Here is a 19,837-nt window from a genome sequence, read left to right on the forward strand (position 1 = left end):
ATTATTATAAAATCATTAACATTAGTATCTTCTACACAAAAACTCAAAAAAACTAAGTTTTTGTGTTGTTTTGACACAAAAGTGACAATAAAAGAGAAAAAAAAATAAAATAATTAATATGTAATTTTAATATACAAATACCGTATGTAAAACAATAAAACCCTTTATTTTGTTACCATAATAAGCATGTTGAGATAGGGCAAGAGCATAGGAAAAGAAAGAGAGGCAGAGAGTTTGGGATTTTCTCCCAACATTTCTTTTATTTTTTCAATTATTTTTCTCCTGCCACATTTTTTTTATTCAAAGAAAAAAAAAACAACCATTATCAAAACATTATTTTATTAAAACGATGCCACGTACAATACACTTTTGATCATATAATACTAAGATACTCATAGCATTAAAATACTAAGACAACCATGGCATTATTTAGATATCACTAACAAAGCTGTAACAACAAATAGCTTATAAGAGATATAAAACATATCTGACATAGCATCAATCATCTGGGATGTTGCACAGCACTGAATCCTGGTATCAAATGCATCTTTCAGTAACTTTAACCTTCAAGCCATGTTCCGTTCCAAGTGTAATAGAAAGCCTTGGGGTTATAGGATGGCCTTCCACCACCTGCATGTGAAACCTCCATAGTAAAGCAACTGCAACCATCTTCATTTCAATAAAAGTGATGTCTTTACCCAAACAACTTCTAGGCCCTGCATTGAATGGTATAAACTTATAAAATGGAATGTGTATAATGTTTCCTCTCTCTGAAATCCATCTCTTTGGCTTAAATTCCATGCAATCCTCACCCCATATTCGTTCCATCCTTCCCATTGAGTACAAAGAGTAAAATATCATGGTATTTGGACTAACATGGTGTCCACTAAGGAGTATATCAGATTTGATTGTACACTTGTGGTCAAAGGGAATTGAAGGAAAAAGCCTCAAGGCTTCGCATATAGCTCCATGGAGGTAAACTAGCTTGCCAAACTCTTCACACTTGAAACAATCCAATCTTCATCTTGATTCACACAGTTAACTTTTATCTCTTGAAAAATTTTAGTTTCCACATCTGGATGAGTTGAAACGAGCCAAAAGAACCAACTGAGACCTGCACTAACTGTGCCACTTCCAGCAGAAACAAGGGTAAATGCAGTGTCTCTAAGATACTTGTCATCCATTATTTTCCCTTTTTCAGCTCCTTCCTCCATTAGCACCCTTATCAGGTCAGAATGAGTATTGTCATCTTCTTTTTTGGTGTGATTATTGCATCTACTTTGCTCTTCACGTTTAGATGCAATACGTTCATGCAAGAACTTATCAAAAGCTTTTATGGCCTCCTTAAACTTCTTTTCTTGACCAATTTGAAGCCACTCCTGCAGCTTCCACAAACATCTTGGTGTGATGTGCCTGTGGAATGCTACATCCTCCATCACAATTAAAGCTTTCTGATAAGCAAAGTGTGAGAGCTTAGTGAACATGTTTGGAAGGCAAATAGGATCATATATATCCAAAAACACTGGTGCAGGAAGTGTCAAAGGTGAACCTCTGAAAGGCATCTTGCAAGTCCACCTCAGCTCCAGCTTTGGATGCATCATCAAGAAAGGTATTAGGCAATTCTCAATCTTCTTCTGAATGGTTAGCTGAAGGAAGATCTTAAACTTCTTCCTTTTAAGCAATGAATGAAGTATTTCTCTTTCTTGTTTCCATGTATAAAAAATCAGCATTAAGAATCCCATCTCCTAAAACTTCAAAAATCTCATTGTAATTGGGTCCTTTACCATTGTTGCCAAAATTATTGCTCGTGATGTGGTGCACATTCATAGGATTGCTGGTGAAAATAAAGTTGGTGTTTGTGAACCAGGGTCCTTCAAACATTAGAGTACCTCCCTAATGTTTCAAAACTATGGTTGCATAATCGTGGATATTGGACAGATTTTGTAGAACCAAAGGTAGCATACCAACGATTGGCCAATTGGTAATAGGTGCATCTCTCTTGTGTCTCTGGCTAATCTGGAAGAATATGAAGGAGAGAATGGATACAAACACTCCAATAAACACAAACATGGCTATTGTGAGTATGTTTCAAATTCAAGTAAAGATAGAGCATTTTGTGATGACATTTATACATGCAATGCAGTGAACAAGCTTGTATTAATCATAATTAGCTTCACAAATTCATTGATGGAGGACTTTCTCAAGAGTAAACTAAAAATGCATGTTCATAGACGCATCATGATATTGGAGGGATTATTTTGGTAATGATCTGACAAATTCATTAACTGTAAACACTGATAACCCACATTGATGGAGACAAAAAAATATAAAAGAGAATGAAAAGGAAAAGGAAAAAGAAAATTCAGAAACCCATGTGGAGCACTTATATTTAAGAGAGAAATCATGCATACTAATTGTTCCTCTGAGCTATATCATTCGTATGTCGTCGTTGAAGATGCTACATTCTACCGACTTTGAAATTTTCTCACGCCTAATTCGTTGTGTGTGTGTGTGTGTATATATATATATATATATATATATATATATATTCCGTCTCCTCAGCAAATCATAGCAGTCCATTATGGCGTATTATTGTTTTTTTAGTTGAATTAACAATTGTTACAAAAATTGCGACGTCTAATCTAACAGCATGTGATTATTAAGAAGTCCTTCCTTTTGTCGACCTTTATAAGCTGTCCACACCTTTTTTGTCAAATAAAAAAAGGTTTATATATATATATATATATATATATATATATATATATATATATATATATATATATATATATATATATATATTAGAAATTCACGGTTTAGCTTTGTACCATTATTGATTCATTGTCAATTTTACTTTTCCAAAAAAAGATTTTATTGAATAAGTAATGGTATAATGGATACCCAACCACTTACAAGTTTCTGACATTTAAATGGTTACTAGAGATTAAATGCAAAATAAGCATTAAATGTTAAGTAACCAATCCTTACAAAATTGACAAACATAATGAAACCTAAATTACAAAACTGCACTACACATTTGGATATGTAGCAGACTACCCCAACAATTATGTAGCCATAAAAACTGCACTAATTAAACCATCTCCACAAGCTAATCACGTTCATAACCCTTCCTGTATTCTCATTCCACACAAACTTGTTTCAAATTATCTTACATCTTCACGTTACTCGCATGATACATGCCCCAGGACATACGCACCATTGTGCAAATGAGTAAGAAAAACCAGCAGATAATCCATTCAGCCAACTCCATACACAGTGAATAGAATGCTCTGTATAAGAGATTCCTTATCAAATGTTTCACCATTATTAAAGATGCATTGATTTGGTAAATTCCAAGAGATTTCAGACTTGGTAACCAAATTAGATGGATGTTATAGGAAATGATCATTAACAGAATCAGGAATTGAGTAAACAACTCCTTCATTCAGAATGGCATCATAAGGGGCAACCACAGCCAGCAGTCAGTTTTATCCTTCACCAAAAGATCTCGTCTTCATCCAAAGCATTCTTTTCCCACACAAACCAACCCCTACGCCATTTATGATCCCAGATCCATGTATTTCCCCTTCCAAGCGGAACTGTAAATTTTATAGTACAAAAGAGTTATAATTTCTAAATAAAAATAATAAGATAAATTTTAATAATATTATAATTTTTTATTATATATATTTACTGCAATATCAATAATTAACCTAGACTTTTTTATTTAACTCTTTATAATGTATTTTCCGCTTTAGAAAAATTAAACTCAACCATTATTCTGTTATATTGTTATGATATATTCAGGGTTACTTGTAATTAAGGTTTTAAACAATTGTTGGATCAGTTCAGTAAAAAAAATAAAAGCAATTATCGGATCAAAAAATGTTTTAATCAATTATTAGTTGTATATATTAGATTTTTAAATACATTGTGAATCGCTAACTTTTTGGTACAATGGGCAATATATACTTGAACAGAATACCCCATACAAAATACTCAAATCCAACTCTAACTCTTGTAAATCACTAATAAATACCTTAGAATATAACTTTCCTTATTGTAAAATCAAACTGCTATAATTTCTAATAAAAATGTATTACTCATAAATTGTTTATTGAAGAAATGATTAAATTTTAAAAAATTAATAGAAGATGATCGATCGATTTTCTTAGTTAAATCTAAATGTCAATAATTAAAAACTGTACAAAAATCCTTAAACTAATGGTTTGAAGTTCGATTAGTTTACCCTAAAAAAGTTCGATTAGTTTTTATGGATATAACATTTATTAAAATAAAATTAACCTTTTAGATTATAGGTTCACGCAAATAGTGTAATATATCATACAAACAAAAACACTTCTATAATATAAAAAAATTGATTAAAAATAATGAGACTAAAAATACTCTTTGTGGGGCAATGTTTATATTATAAAATAACTTTTTTTACTAAATTTTAATTTATAATTATGCATATGTATCATATTTAGCAATGTTAAGTACTTAGTGGGGGTAATTACTCCCACGTCCTTACAAGTAGATCCACATTGCTAATCGGCAAAAGATAAATATTTCATATATATCTATAATATATAGTGACCCAAAAAATTTATTTTCTCAATTTAATTTTATTTTAATTTCCTAAATTAATCTTCACTCTAATAAATGAAGATTTCAGTTTTATGAGAACTTAATTATGTCAAATGAGAATACTCTTTCTCTATTTTGAAGGCCTTGTGGTTAATTATTATCAGAGGAAATTAAAAGACTTATAGTTGAAATAAAATGTAGATTAAATAAATGATATTATAGAAACAATTTTCATTAAATAAATTAAAATCTATTACTCTCTCTGGTTGTTATTATAAGGTATAATTTACAGGAAATTGATAATCCTTTTTATAAGATATTTTAGAATTTTAGAATTTCTATGAAGTATTTAATTTTTTTTCATTAGTTATCTTTATTAAATATTTTAAGTATTTGAACTTTTTACATGATAGTAATGCATAATACTTTTGGATTTTAATGTTTTTACATGACACATAACAAGTTAATGATTATTAATAAGGGTATAATTGATACATTAATAAATTTTTAAAAAAGATCAATAAAATCAATTGATTTAATTATTTTTATTGATCTATGTAATTGATGTACATCCAAAATATTTTATAATAAGGACTAAATTGAGTAATATTTTAAATCTTCATACATAAAATTTGGGGAAAGATATATTATTCATGAATTCATATTTTTAGTTCTCAAAATTTCATATCATTTAATTTAATCCATGTACTTCATGGAAAACTTTTTTTAGTCACCCTCACTATAGAATTCTCACCAAAGGCATTAACTTCTTCCTAATGTGACGAACGTAGAGTTTTTTTATAAAAAGAAATTGATTAAAATGATGTGAAAAATTATTTTTTTTAAAGTTATTAATATGTTTCCTCCAAACACATGAGTCGTAATTTTCAAGGACTTCATTTTTATTATGGTTTTCATTGTCATCTTTCAATAGTTATTGCAGGTTTGTTATTGTGTCTTTTTTTTTATTTTGTTTGTTTCTTGGATAGTCTTTCCATGAATTTACACAATAAATAGACAATGTAATTTATTAGTGAGGTAAGAAATGACATTAATATCGTATGTGATGAGGGATTAAAAAAAGTTTTTTTTAAAAAAAATACAAGAACTAAATTGGTAGCTAGATATAAAACTAGGAGGATAAAATTAAACAAAATTTCATGATAAAGTATTGGGAATAAATTAAGACATATTTTTTTCCTATAATTTATTATATTCAATACTCATAAAATTTTGTTTAATGTATGGAGATAATGAAAAGAAAGGCAGGAAAACTAATACTCTTGAGTAAGTATAAAAAACCGTTTTATTATCTTGTCAATGGTTTCACTTTAATATCCTTTGATGAAGAGACTTAATTTCTGGCATAGAAACAACAAATATTAAAAGTGAGAGACTTTTGGAGTGAAATTCTTAACCATTAATTAATAATTAAGCGAAAAAGCATAGTCTATAGTAAAAGTTGAATCTTAATTCTCAGTGTAATTACTAGCTGAATCCAAGCTGTCTTCTTGAGCAACAGCACAGCAAGTTCCGTGTCCCAGATAATGAATTCCACACCTGCTCACGCCTATGAGTGTCATTTATTGACCAAAACTTAGCTAGAAAACCAACAACAATTTCTTTCATTACGCCTCTTCCTCCAAATGTTCTTCCGAAAGCCATCACCAACTCCGCCACTCCACTCTCTATCATCTCTACCCTCCACAGCAATTAGCTTCTCAAAAACTAAAGACCCCCACAACAACAAATTAAGGTACACCATATTTTCATGTCTCTTCCTTGCTTCATGGCTCCTTATTCTCCACCGCTTCAACTTCACAATATTAGCACCCTCCACCACCACAACCACACCCACATGCGACGGATCAAAACCGTTATTCTACATCTACAACCTTCCCTCGCGCTTCAACCTAGGACTCCTCGAACGTTGTCAAAGCCTCAACATATACACCAACATGTGCCCTCATGTCGCTAACAACGGCCTTGGCCAACCACTCTCCACCCCAGATTGGTACTCCACGCACCAATTCATAGCCGAGATGATCGTGCACGCGCGCCTGGAGAACCACCCGTGCCGCACGTGGGATCCCTACACGGCTGTTTTGTTCTACGTGCCCTTCTACGGCGGCCTCTACGCCTCCAGTGTGTTCCGCGAGGCCAATCTTACGCTCCGCGACTCCTTGGCCGTTGATCTTGTTGACTTTCTGCAAAGTCAACCCTGGTGGAAGAGGCACTATGGTAAGTCGAACCCAAATATTAATTGTACTTTTTTACCTATTGAGTAAATATTAAATTATGATAGAGACAATTAAATTAATACAATAGCTTTTATTTAAGCAATTACATTTAATATTATTTATTGCTCAATTATTATGATACTTTTTTACATTTAATGTAATTTTATAAGAAAAAAACATGTCAAAAAAATATAAGAAAGTTTCTTCTTAATTTTAAATATAAAAAAATTTCAACTAATTTTAAAATATTAAAACTATGATCAATTTTAACTTATGTAATGTAATTGTCTTTAAAATATTTTTCATTAGTTATAATAATTCTTTCTTATCTTGATACTAAATTCTAATAAAAAAATCATTAAAAGTGATATAATTGAATCTGAATAACTAACTTTTGATTAAAATTAGCAAATTTGCAATACAATATTCTATATATAAATATAATTATATTTAATTTAATATATATAGTTAGTTATTTAATTTTTAATCCAAATTGATCATAGTCTTTATATTTTATAATTAGTAAATTTTGTCCCTCATTTTGGTATCCCCAATCTCATAAAGTGAGACGAAGTTCACCATTTATAAAACTATGGAGGCCAAAATTATCATTTTTAAAATTAAAGAATTAAGACCAATTTTAACCAAACATTGAGAATTTCTAACACATTTTATGGTAATTTTTCACAAAAAAATATAACTTGAGAGAAGTATTTTTGAAAAGTTTAATCGCTGTCAAATACTAATTAATCAATGATAAAATTTAATAATTGGAAAAAAATAAACAAGTTTGAGATCAGTAAATTTTAAGGATAAATCCTATTAAAATTATTGAGTGACTAATTTGTTTTTAGTGGTGAATTTTGATAACTGTAGGTAAGGACCATTTCGTTGCCCTGGGTCGAACCGCGTGGGATTTCATGCGCACAGAAGGTGGGTCCGACTTCGGAGCAAACATCTTCCTTAACCTCCCACCTGTCCTCAACATGTCGGTGCTAACAGTCGAACGACAACCCTGGCGAGGCCACAACCAGTTCGCCATCCCCTACCCCTCCTACTTCCACCCCAAAACCCTAGCCCAAACGCTGACGTGGCAGTCCCATCTCCGCCGACGCGCCAGGCCCCACCTCTTCTCCTTCGTCGGTGGCACGCGCCCGGGGTTACAAAAGGCAAAAGTCCGCGACCACATCGTCTCGCAGTGCCAAGCCTCAAAACGTTGCGTTTTGGTCCGGTGCGCGAGTGGAGACAGCAAATGCCACAACCCCATGAACGTGCTCGAGGTGATGGAAAAATCCACCTTCTGCCTCCAGGCGCCGGGGGATTCCTTCACGCGCCGGTCGACGTTTGATTCCGTACTGGCGGGGTGTATTCCCGTATTTTTTTCAGAGCATACGGCGTATACGCAATATAAGTGGTATTTTCCTAGGGAGAGGGATACGTATTCGGTGTTCATTGATGAGAGGGAAGTGATTGAAGGAAAGGAGAAGATGATGATTGAGGAGGTACTGTTGGGATTTGGGGAGAAAGAGGTTGAGAGAATGCGTGAGGTGCTCATTGGGCTAATCCCCACCCTCACCTACGCCCACCCCAACGCCACTGCCGCCTTTCCGGATGTTGTCGATGTCATGCTGCGCCGCCTCTCTCGCCGAGTTACCCACCATTTCAATCCTATAATTTAATTATATCCCTCATCATCTTATTTCACTCAAAATCTCAAGTATAAAATAAATATAATTTTATAAAAAAAAAATTGAGAAAATTACTTATTTGTCAATGTATAAATTTGTTTTTGATTTTTTTAGGAATAATGTGACTTGTTTACTTTAATGGATACCCGAAAATAAAAATAGTAGTTATTAATTTATTAATTTATTCAATTTGTCGCGGAATATTACGAGATTTTGGGGTTTGTAAATGCGGTAGAAACTAGACACAGACAGTTGGAGGTAGCAATAAATGGAATCGTTAATAATGTTTGGGGTCGTGTGTTGAGAAATGTGACGTACACAGGAGTAGTATGTGGCAACAGTTTTTGGTTTTGGATCTTGTTGTGTTTATGTGCTATGCTATTACTTGTTCACGACTTTGTCGGTACCAAAATGTTCTACGACAATTACTAGTTTCAAATTCGATCTCAAATATATGCATATAGCTTCGTTTGGTGTTAAAAATTTGAAGTATACTTGTTCGCTCACAGTGATCTTAGATCAAGTAGAATTACTCCCGTAAAAAAAAAAAATACATATAATCTCTTAAAAAAAACTGCTATTATTACTTGTTCGTGTCTATTTGATATTGTTGATTGACTGGTAGAACTTTATGGGCTCTAAACACTGAATTCAATACCATATATATATTTAATAGAATTCCATCTTACAAGTTAAGTTAACTTTGGTTAATATTTTTATTTGTCGTATAGTACCTGTGGTAGCTTATGCAGAATAAGCGCAAGTAAATGCTCTTTGAAGTTTCAACCTGCAACGTTCAGCCAAAGAGTTGCGTATGAATTGAGCGACAGCATGTGGTCCATATGATATCCCCGTCTATTTCTTTGACATATGGTAGTCATACAAAAACAACGAAGGAGGGAGTGGGACATGTTTGACTGAAAAATTGTGATTTTCAGTATTATGAAAATGCCAGTTTAGGGGCAATATTTTGATGCAGTATCATATTTGTCACCTGGTATATGTACTCTTTGACATTCCACCATTTATATATTGTATCGAGTTGGTTCTGATTTAGTTAGGAGCTATGAGCTTTTGACCCAGTGTTGATTCTCAAACAAATGGGCTCAGTTAAAATTTTGAAATATTTTTTTTATGTTTTTCTATTGTTTTCACGTTGTAATTTTTCTTTCTTTTTTTTAAAATTAAAATAATTATGCTAGTCTATTGACACAATATGAGTTATTGTGTGGACAAATATAATATAGACAAACTAAGATGTGAGCTATAGTATTGTGAGTTAATTGGATCCATTGATTAATTTGATCCCAATTACTTTCTTTTATTTCATAGAGCCAGCTATGTAAATCTAGATACACCATTTATGTATTTCTTAGGTGTTTCAAAATTTAAATTAGATTAAATAAGTAATAGAATATAATTTAAGAGGAATAAATAATATTTAAATCACATCATGTGAGAAAAAAAATTATTGAATGAAAAAACTAATTAAGGAAATATAATTTGCTTACATCATAGTAACTAATTGAAAAAGGAAAAAAAAATATATTAATTTAATTTAACTTAATATATGCATCACAAATAAAATAACCCACTAGGTTCGTTGTACACCAATGAAAAAACATGCATCACAAATGATTTTGAAATCTTGTATTAAAATAATTGGTTAATCATTCATTAGTATTACAAACCACAGACAAACACAATTAGCGCAAGTGGATGCCAGTTATAGTTTCAACATTCAACCTCCGATGAAGTGGCAGTCATGCACGACTCATATAATACTAGTAATTAACTTGGCACTGGAGGATATTCTATCACGACAAACATGCATGTTTGATTAAAAAATCATTCTGATATTAAAAAAAAAAAAAAAAACTATATCTTGAGAAATTGTTAATGGACTCTCACATGGTAGATGTATAAGTTAGGTGTTGTCACTGTTGTGCAATCTCAATCAGAACATGACTCCACGGTGTTTATAAGTTATTAATTACAAAATGTAGGAAGAGCGTTTTATTTTATTTTTTCCCCGTTGATTAGGTATTCTAATGCACATGCATAACTATAAGATTAACCGTTGATTAGATAATTAATGGGACTAGCTGGATACAATCTTCTTTCAAAATAAAGCAAAATTTAAATTCCCGACATTGTAGATAAAATATTCCTGTAAAGTCATTATACTATTTACTTTCATTATGATCAAATACTTTAATTAGTATTTGTTCATAACACTAACTCCCAATAATACCGTATAGTACTTTTACGTATGGCACCGTCGGTTATAAAAAGGGTTACTTTTAGTGTTTTTGGGAAATGATCTAGTATATATTAAGTGACCCAATTTTGACTAACACGTGGGATATATAGAGACGACAGATTAAGATATGAGCAATTGTATGAGGCTAACTTTTGTAATTTTTCTATTACAATGGCACATCTTGTGCTTTTGTATCAGTTTGTTTCAATAATATTTCTTTTTCCATTAAAAAAATGGGTTAATATTAATTGTATAGCTTTATTAATTAATTAGCGGTTATAGAGATTTGATTTCAATTGTTTTAACATTTTTTATTTTTTTTTATATAGCCAATTAATATTATGTGAATCTAAATACATCATTAATGTGTTTATTAAATTGAAATGGTGTGTCAAAATTTAAAATTTAAATTCATATTAGATTAACTAAACTTAAGTATAGATTTTAATTAAGAAGATTCAAAATATTTGAAACATAGCATGTGAAAAAAGTTATTGTTGATTGAGAAAACTAGTTATGGAATTTAAAAATATCATTTGATTAGATCAAAATTAAAATAATTAAAATTAATTGGGTTTGATATAAAAAATTATAAATATATATATATATATATATATATATATATATATTATAATTTTTTAAAGAATTGATTAATTATCTCAGTAAGGATATGGCTTAGGGTAGGGTCTTTTTTTTTTTCTTCCCATGAATAAAAAAAAACATGAAGAAAGCACATGCAATTAATAAAGCTAGTAAATACTAGTTTCTAGTTTCAACTTGAAATGTTCAACCTCCGATGAAGCTTAACAATTTCACATCTCTTGCACAACTCATACAATATATAGTAATTTACGTGGCCGGCGCCGGGAGGATCATGACAAACATGCATATGTTTGATTTAAAGAATTGTTTAATAAATTGTTATATTAAAAAGTTATATCTTGACAAATTGTTAATGTACTTTCCCATGGTAGCTAGAAAGACAGAGAAGCAAGGTGTTGTTCAATCTCAATCAGGACGTCACTCCACGTACAGTGCTATTAAAAAAATGAGAAAACATTTCTTTTTTACTTTGATTACATATTATCGTGTACATAACTATAAGATTGACCGTTGAATAGATTATAGATAATGAAGATTAGATACAATCCTGTTCCAAATGATGCATGTTCTAAATATAGTGTATATTATTAAAACATCAAATTTTATTATCTAATGAGATCAAATTTTATTGTTATTGTTGTATAATATTTATTATGGGATGAGAGTAACTAATTATAGTGTGTAGTAGGAAAAAAAAAGTGTGTTTTCCTACTAATCATCTTAAATGAAATAATATCTTTGTGGGTTAATTAAGTTTTTATTCTCTCAATTTTTAGTTTCTTAAAATTTATTTGACAACTTTTAGTTTTTTATTAATTTTATGTAAATATTTTTAGTCCCTAAAAGTTATTTATTTTTAGTTCTTTATTATTTTTATTTTTATTGTTGAAAATATATAAAAAATAAGAAATTAATCTTGAGAAGTAATTAAAAAAATTGAAGGACTAAAATTTAAATCCTGAAAAAATTGAGAAACTAACAACTTAGTTAAGCCTGGCTAGGCGGAAGGACTTTGGAGAAATATTAGAAATTTACAACAGTTTAAATAAATTATATCACTGATATTGCGGCAGTTTAAAGAAATTGGCACCATTTTATGTTTGCTTGAAGAAATTTGGTTTGTGATTCTGAGATTCCAATAATGGAACCCCCACTTGTCTGTTCCCAAAGCCTACAACATCCTTCACCCCAAAAGAAACCAACAATATAATGCCAGTAAATAATAAGGTACACTCTAATTCCCGCTTCTCAGTTTTATTGGATGCTCCATTAACATATATATTGATGTGCTTCGCAATCGGATTGCATAAAAATGTTACAATTATGTGCTGGAGGGTTAGATGAAAGTCTTTAGCTTTTAGTTTGTTTTCTCGATTCCATTTGATCCCATTGACAACAAGTTTGCACTTTGAATGGTAACTGATGAAGCCTTTTACTCTTTTTTTCTTTTTACTTTTAGCTTTTGTGCTTTGCTCAATTATATTTTCGTGGTAAATGTTCTTTTAATTTTTTGTGTTGTCTTTCAACTCTTTTAAGTAATGGAAATAGGTTACGAAATAGTAGAGGATGAGAATTTCACTGAGAAAAAGAGCGGAGGGGGGAAAGTCAGTTGAGCAAAGTATGCCACCGTGCCCAATGTGTTATGTTCAAATTCATTTCTTCTGAGGAAAATGATTTTTTGGTAATCACACACTTCCAAATTCCAGATTGTGTTTCCTTTGGAGTGCTCAGTAACTGCAATTAATAGTACCAATGTTTTCTTCGAGTAATTTAATTTCTTCATGATCTAATGTGACTGTGACCCCTTTCAGGTCTCTAAAATTAAAGAGGTTGGGCTTCCCATTCATACCAAGTTTGGCAAGGTATAGTGTTTATGTTTTGTTTTTCAATATACATTTCTATGGATGCTGCTAAAAGTTGTAGTTGGGTTAAAAGGTTCTTCTAGTTACTCAGATTATAGTTTGTGTTTGAGAGTTATTCTTTTGAATTATTTTAATGATCTTTAACATCATCATTCTAGTCAAAATGCATTGTTTGGTTAGTTATCCTATGCTTTATAGTTGCAATGATCTGTCCATTTTTATATTTCAGCTACCAATGTTAGGAATCAAGCTTGAGAACGTGAACCACCTAGCTTCGAGGGCTAGGAACCTCCATAGAAAAAGAGGAAGAGAGAGACTAAGGAAGAACTTGCTGTTATATTTTCTGATATCAAAAGCGCTTAATTCATCTACATATATAGTTGTTATGCAGGGAACAAGGCCCCACAAGCAAAACAGAAAAGATAAAATGGAATATCCTAACAACCATATTCCCTTATTCCACTACCTACATATCTTCTAGAAAGCACGATGATATCTTCCTTCACAATTATACCAGCTGCATGGGTCTCATGCTTTTTTGCTTCCTGCAACCCCTTTACTCCCTGCAATCCCGTATTACTATCCCTATCATATTAGTTTCACTTTTTTGTTTCCTAGGAATTTGCAATAATATTGTTTATAAAGTGATGAGGTTCTGTTGTCAAATATGGTTCAGCTATCTTAAAACCATCTATTAAATGGATAAATTCTATAATAAAAAATCTTGCTAAACAACTTATAGTACTATCAATAAGCTGTTAAGTATCTGGGCTAGTGGTGGAGAGATTATGTGTAGTATGAGTTGTTGTTAACAATATGGCTTTTGTGCCAAGTAATGAGGTGTGGATGAATGGTAGCACTTTTAAAGTCATGACTCAAGCCCAATTTCATAACTTTATTTTTAGTGTATAAATCATTCAATTTCTAATGTATATAGTCTTGCCAACATGTATTAGTCAAATTTGTCCTAGTTTGAAGTTTAGGGTAGTTTATATTAATTGGTGTGCTGTGTTTAAATCCAGATTTAATATCTTGAAGCAATGGATAAGTCATGGATTACGAAGCCACAGAACTCCATTGGATATGAGCAAGGGGTTAGGGGATTTATTAATTTTGCATTTGAACATCAATCAGTAAATGGAAAGACAATATGTCCTTGTAAACGATGTGGTTTCAAAAAATGGCAGTGTAGGGAAATACTGTATGATCACTTAATGTGTACACCTTTTCCAGTAACATACACTACATGGATCTATCACGGGGAGTCCAAAGTAAGAAAAGTTAGGGACATCTCAGTTAATAATATTACAGATGTAGTTAAGGACATTGTTGTTGTTGAAAATCCTTTGCAAAACATGATCAATGATGCTTTTAGAGTTGATACACACCATACAAACAAAGCACCCATTGTTTCAAATGTAGAGATTGATTGAGATGAAAATTTGATGTCAAATGCAACTCAAGACAAGCATGAAGCTGAAGAGTTTTATGAATTAGCCAAAGATGAAGAGCCACCATTGTATGAAGGGTGTACAAAATACTCAAGATTATCTTTTTTAGTAAAGTTGCACCATATCAAATGTGGAATGAGCCACAAGGCCATGACAATGATTTTAGAACTATTGAATGATGCTTTTGGACATGCAAAGATTCCAAGCTCATTCTGTGAGGCCAAGAAAATAATCCCTCATACATTTGAGTTTGACTCCAAGACGGTTGTGAGGAACAGGGATGAGGTGGTATGCTTCACTTAATCTATTGTTGTTTGATAATTTAACCATTAATTTCATTGTACAAATATATTTATTGTATGGTGTTTAATTTTAGGAATCACAACAATACACCAAAGAAGAAATGTATCCAAACTCTCATAGAAAGAAGGATGGATCATTTGTTAATGAAGCAGCTAGGCAAGAATATGTATGTACAATGTACCTTTTTAAAGACTTAATTTATTGTTGTTTGTACTTCACTGCTATTGATTATCACAATTTGTTTATGTGTGTATTCAATTTATATGCTGGAACAATTGCATAATGAAATTCAAAAGACTTCTTCCAAAAATAAGGCCTTTGCTAGAGCTTTTGAAAAGGAACATCCTGAATATGTTGGAGGAATGGAACTTGGGGTAACACCATCTCATGACACTGAGTCTATTTCACACTCCACGAGATCAGTATCTTCCTCTGAGTCTGTAAAGATGAGAAAACTGCAAGTTGAAATCAACGCACTTAAGGATCAAGTTGCACAAGTTGACGTCTTGAAGGAACAAGTTGATTTTCTTATGCAAAATGTCAAGGGAAACAAGGTAAAGTAATGGTTATTAACTTGACTTTTCTAATTTGGGTTAATTTGCTTGTTTAATATCTACTTTATGGGTTTTTTTTATGTCTTTTTATTTCAGTTGGGACAAGAGATTCAAGATCTTCGTCTAACTTTAGTAATGTGCTTGAAAATCATGGAACATCACCACGGAGGACAATTTAAATATTTCTTTTATTTATAAACTTGACAGCTTTTAGTTATATTTCTTTATATTTGGAAATTGTTGAACCAATTATTGACTATTTGTAAATTTTATAGTGTGAACTAACGCACGAATTTTGTAACTCTTCACTGCATTTATGAAATAGTTTTTTTTTTACTTTTAATTATTGTTTAGTTTGTAACCTTTTACTTGTATAGAACCAGTTTACACATATTTTTGTAGCTTTTTTCTTTTACATATTATTTTACCTTTTTTTGTTAAATGTGTCACGTAGCATGTAAGAATTCGTATATGGCATTTTAATATATTACATGACCTTTGGGTTGATTCAAATTTTATTTTATAGTTTTTCTTCAAAGATTATATGTAATGTCTGTGAATGGCTATGTCTGTAGTCTTTTGGAAGAAAAAAAAAACATAACCCTTGTCCCTTTATATTGGTTCACGTAATTTAATTATATGAATGCATAGTTATTTACACGAGTTGAAAAATTAATAAAGTAAGTTTGTTTTTAATAAATATATGTTGGTAATATTTTTTATCATGCTTTTAAATTGTTAATATATACTATATATTAGGTTACATATTTCTCCCAAAAAAAATATATTAGGTTATATTAATATTTTAGTCCAAAAAAACATTCTTTCAAATTAGTCTTGTCTATTTTCCGTTGTCATAATTCTGTTAATAAATCACTCATCTTACGTGAACGTATAATGACAAATCTTCCAACACTTTCTAACATACTTTATCTAATTTGGACACTCTACCCAGCCACATTGCCTACTCTTAAGCTTTCATTTTCAGACAAAAAAAAATATATACTAGTAACACATTTGTTAACACTTTTTGACATACTCCATCTAATTTGGTAAAATTTATGTGGGTCTTATAAGTATGTGATTCTCATGTTCAAAGTAATGAGTCTTACATATTCATTTATATATATATATATATATATATATATATATATATATATATATATATATATATATATATATATAAATTAAAAAATGTTGAAGAGCGTGATATTAATCCTCTCCACTTAGAATATATCCACGGAACAAAGAGCTTCCATGAAGGTTTTAACTGGGCTTCAATATCATGGTAGCTTTAGTTATTAGTTTTCTTGGCTGTGGTTTGTGTTGCTTCACAATCTTCGGGGGCTAAGCGTCACTCTAAGGGTAACCGTAGAAGTTAGATGCCATTTTTATAGGAAAAAATGTTAGGATATATCTTCATGATCATGTAGGATTTCAATTCAAACCTTGATCTAACGGGTTTTGGAAAAAAAAAAAAAAGGATATAAGTCATAGGAACTTTTACGATTTTTGAGAATGAAATAATAAAAAAAATTCATCACTTCAACTTTTTTTTATTTATTTTAATAGTGAAGTCATAAAAACTCTAATGACATCAATTTTTTTTAAAAAAAAAATTATATAACATCATACATTTTTTATGACTTTAAAATTGTCATAATTTTTTGTTTTAAATTAATTTTGAAAGATTTTTTTAAATTTCTATTGCTTCTCTATTTTTTTTAATAGTTTTTGTTTCAATGTTTTTTATATTTTTGTTATTGATATTAACAAATAATATTAACTTAATATTAACAAAATTTATCAAATAATATTAAAGTCTTTTTTAATATTTTTTAATTAATTTTTGCATTTATCATTAAGTAAACTAATAATTTCGTATGGTGCTATTAATTAATTTTACTTTATAAAATTATTTTAATATTAACAATAAAAAAAATAATTTAGTAATAAAAGTAGTTATTAAAATGTGAATAACATAATACGCTAATATAAACTGAACAATACAAATTAAATAAAAACATAAATTTAAAGAATACTCAATACTCACTTCAAGTTTTTTCCACTTCAAATATTTTTGAAAGACACTCACAAATGTTTATTATCACTTTCAACACTTCATCATCTGCATAGAACCCACCACCATCAAGTTCTTGTTATCGTTTATCATTACCTATTCATATACATGACATGGATCATGAGGATGAGGAGGAAGATGGTGATAATAATAATAATAATAATAATAATAATAATGATCATGCTAGTGATGATGTTTCTCAACAAAAACAAACAGTTACACGTGAGCATCCTAGAAAAAGAGGATGGAGAAGTCGTAGAATAAGAAGAGAACAATCACCAACAAATTAAGTGTAACAAGATGAAAGACTATGACGTATATCTAGAAGAACTTGTTGTAGGACATCATCCTACTATTAATATTTTTCTTAAACAAATCTATATGTAATACTTTTTATTTAAATTTAATTATTTTGTTTACATATTTTTTTAATTTACAAAACAAATAATAATCCTTAACATTAGTAGCAAAAATATAGAAAATATTAAATAGAATAAAATATAGAAGTATAAATTAAAACTACTTTAGAGTTGAAAACTAATTTAATTTTTTTAAAAAAAAAATAGCACAACTTTGAAGTCCTTCAAATTAAATAAATAATTAAAAAACAATTAATATTACTTTGAACTGGTTAAAAATTTTACAACTTTATATAAATAATTAAAAATAAAATAAAAAACTAAAGCTTCAAAGTCCTAAATAAATAAATAAAATACTTTGAAGTTGTTAGAGTTTTTAGGACTTTAATATTAAAAAAATAAAAAATAAATAAAAGACCGAAGTCATAAATTTTATGAAGTAGTAAAAATTCCTACGACTTACTCTTATTTAGAACTTAATTCAAAAAATACTCTCATTTGATAAATTTCCAATGAAATTATTCCTTTTTAGTCAAAATCCTTTGATTCGAAGGGACCGCTATTCACAGGTATTAAGAATCTTATAATAAATTTAGATATCAATATTAATGCTCAAACAGCCAATAGGTGTGGGCAAACATTCATGTGAAACCAATTTTTTTAAAATGGCTGTTAAGCGGAGCAACCAATAGCCATGCCATATATAATACATAATATTACTTAAAATCCTCACCTTATGTGTGTGAACCTTCTCCCAGTTTAATCTTTTATGCTAAATTGTAATTTTACTCACCCTTAATCTAATCACAACTATATGAATAAGTCAATGATTTAACTATATTAAATTTAATTTTCATGGTCTTAAATTTGAATCTCATAAATAAAAAAATATAATTAAAAAAAAGATCCCATATAATTGAGAAGAAACACTACTAAAAATAGCAAATCAAATTCTTAATAAAAAATCAGTCGTCAACAAAATTGTTAATGGTATGATTACTCAAAAAATCTATTCATAACTATAAACTTAATATATGACATTATGGAATTTAATAGACAAAATTTGAGAAAGTATAAAAAATTGCTATTGTCTTGCATATGTGGCAAGAAATGTATGTTATATCATTTTTAACCACTAAACAGTGATGCATCCACATGTTGAGTTTTGGGACAATTGTCCCACTAACTTTAATTTTTTTTTAATAAAATATAAATGTGTGATAATAAACTATCCTCATAATTTGAAATGTGTTATAAAAATTATGAGAATTACTCCCACAGATTTATGTATAAGTATTATCCTCATAACATAAAAATTTTTAGATTCATCACTAGTGTCAAATGCATGATCATCAAACACAAAGTTAGTTCAACATATTCAGTATAATATGTTGGTCTTACTAAAAACATTAGTTCTTTTTTTAACCAATATTTTCTTTTCACTTTCTTTAAGAAACAATAATGGATCCCATGGTTCCCTATTAATGTCCATCTTCACATGTTCAGGAAGTACATCATGACTCAAGTAAATCCAAACTCCAAAGCCAAGGCATGCATACGTGACACAGCTGAAAATTGTTTAACAGTCACACTTTTTGACAAACCTTCACATACTCCATTGCCATTCGTTGCCCCAACTTGTTGCTTTCAACAGCAAAAAAATCATTGTCATTTTGTTTTAAAATCTATCTCATTTCGCAATATAGGACAACTTGTTCATACAAGAGGACAATTTAGCCACATAAATATTAAATAAGACACACTCACACTCACACACACACACTCTCCATCATTATCAATAGTTTACAAATAATGCTTCAGAACTTGTCACACATGGAATCTATCTT

General features: G+C 30.1%; 3 protein-coding genes across 7 annotated transcripts; 2 read left to right on the forward strand and 1 right to left on the reverse strand.

Moving 5' to 3' along the window:
• Positions 1-537: 537 nt before the first annotated feature.
• Positions 538-1,742, reverse strand: LOC114403506 (cytochrome P450 86B1-like). The gene is made up of 2 exons (XM_028366527.1): positions 1,115-1,742; positions 538-716 (listed from the first exon to the last, which is right to left on the reverse strand). Exons 1-2 carry the CDS (start codon positions 1,740-1,742, stop codon positions 538-540), a joined length of 807 nt encoding a protein of 268 aa, XP_028222328.1.
• A 4,326-nt stretch (positions 1,743-6,068) lies between these two features.
• On the forward strand, positions 6,069-9,571 carry LOC114401364 (probable xyloglucan galactosyltransferase GT17). Of its 2 annotated transcripts, XM_028363876.1 has the most exons (3): positions 6,069-6,828; positions 7,704-8,476; positions 9,247-9,571. In XM_028363876.1, exons 1-3 carry the CDS (start codon positions 6,234-6,236, stop codon positions 9,256-9,258), a joined length of 1,380 nt encoding a protein of 459 aa, XP_028219677.1. In that variant the 5' UTR covers positions 6,069-6,233; the 3' UTR covers positions 9,259-9,571. The 2 variants fall into 2 exon arrangements, with proteins under 2 accessions (XP_028219677.1, XP_028219676.1); XM_028363875.1 differs by lacking the exon at positions 9,247-9,571 and having other exon boundaries at positions 7,704-8,799.
• Positions 9,572-12,451: 2,880 nt separating this feature from the next.
• On the forward strand, positions 12,452-15,870 carry LOC114402914. Of its 4 annotated transcripts, none has more exons than XM_028365602.1 (7): positions 12,452-12,608; positions 12,918-13,062; positions 13,193-13,243; positions 14,266-14,982; positions 15,071-15,163; positions 15,294-15,551; positions 15,648-15,870. In XM_028365602.1, the coding sequence occupies exons 4-7, from the start codon at positions 14,689-14,691 to the stop codon at positions 15,747-15,749; spliced, it is 747 nt and encodes a 248-aa protein (XP_028221403.1). In that variant the 5' UTR covers positions 12,452-12,608; positions 12,918-13,062; positions 13,193-13,243; positions 14,266-14,688; the 3' UTR covers positions 15,750-15,870. The 4 variants fall into 4 exon arrangements, with proteins under 4 accessions (XP_028221403.1, XP_028221406.1, XP_028221405.1 ...); XM_028365605.1 differs by having other exon boundaries at positions 14,266-14,979; XM_028365603.1 differs by lacking the exon at positions 12,452-12,608 and adding an exon at positions 12,620-12,796.
• Positions 15,871-19,837: the final 3,967 nt, after the last annotated feature.

This window comes from Glycine soja, chromosome 20 (genome assembly GCF_004193775.1).
Source record: "Glycine soja cultivar W05 chromosome 20, ASM419377v2, whole genome shotgun sequence".
Classification (NCBI taxonomy): domain Eukaryota; kingdom Viridiplantae; phylum Streptophyta; class Magnoliopsida; order Fabales; family Fabaceae; genus Glycine; species Glycine soja.

Coding starts and splice junctions, on each gene's coding strand:
- LOC114401364 (XM_028363875.1), top strand. CDS start 6,234: ATGTTCTTCCGAAAGCCATCACCAACTCCGCCACTCCACTCTCTATCA. Junction 6,829..7,703: donor CTGGTGGAAGAGGCACTATG/GTAAGTCGAACC, acceptor TGATAACTGTAG/GTAAGGACCATTTCGTTGCC.
- LOC114402914 (XM_028365602.1), top strand. CDS start 14,689: ATGTCAAATGCAACTCAAGACAAGCATGAAGCTGAAGAGTTTTATGAA. Junction 14,983..15,070: donor TGAGGAACAGGGATGAGGTG/GTATGCTTCACT, acceptor GTTTAATTTTAG/GAATCACAACAATACACCAA. Junction 15,552..15,647: donor AAAATGTCAAGGGAAACAAG/GTAAAGTAATGG, acceptor TTTTTATTTCAG/TTGGGACAAGAGATTCAAGA.
- LOC114403506 (XM_028366527.1), bottom strand. CDS start 1,742: ATGGGATTCTTAATGCTGATTTTTTATACATGGAAACAAGAAAGAGAA. Junction 717..1,114: donor AAGTGGCACAGTTAGTGCAG/GTCTCAGTTGGT, acceptor CATTCAATGCAG/GGCCTAGAAGTTGTTTGGGT.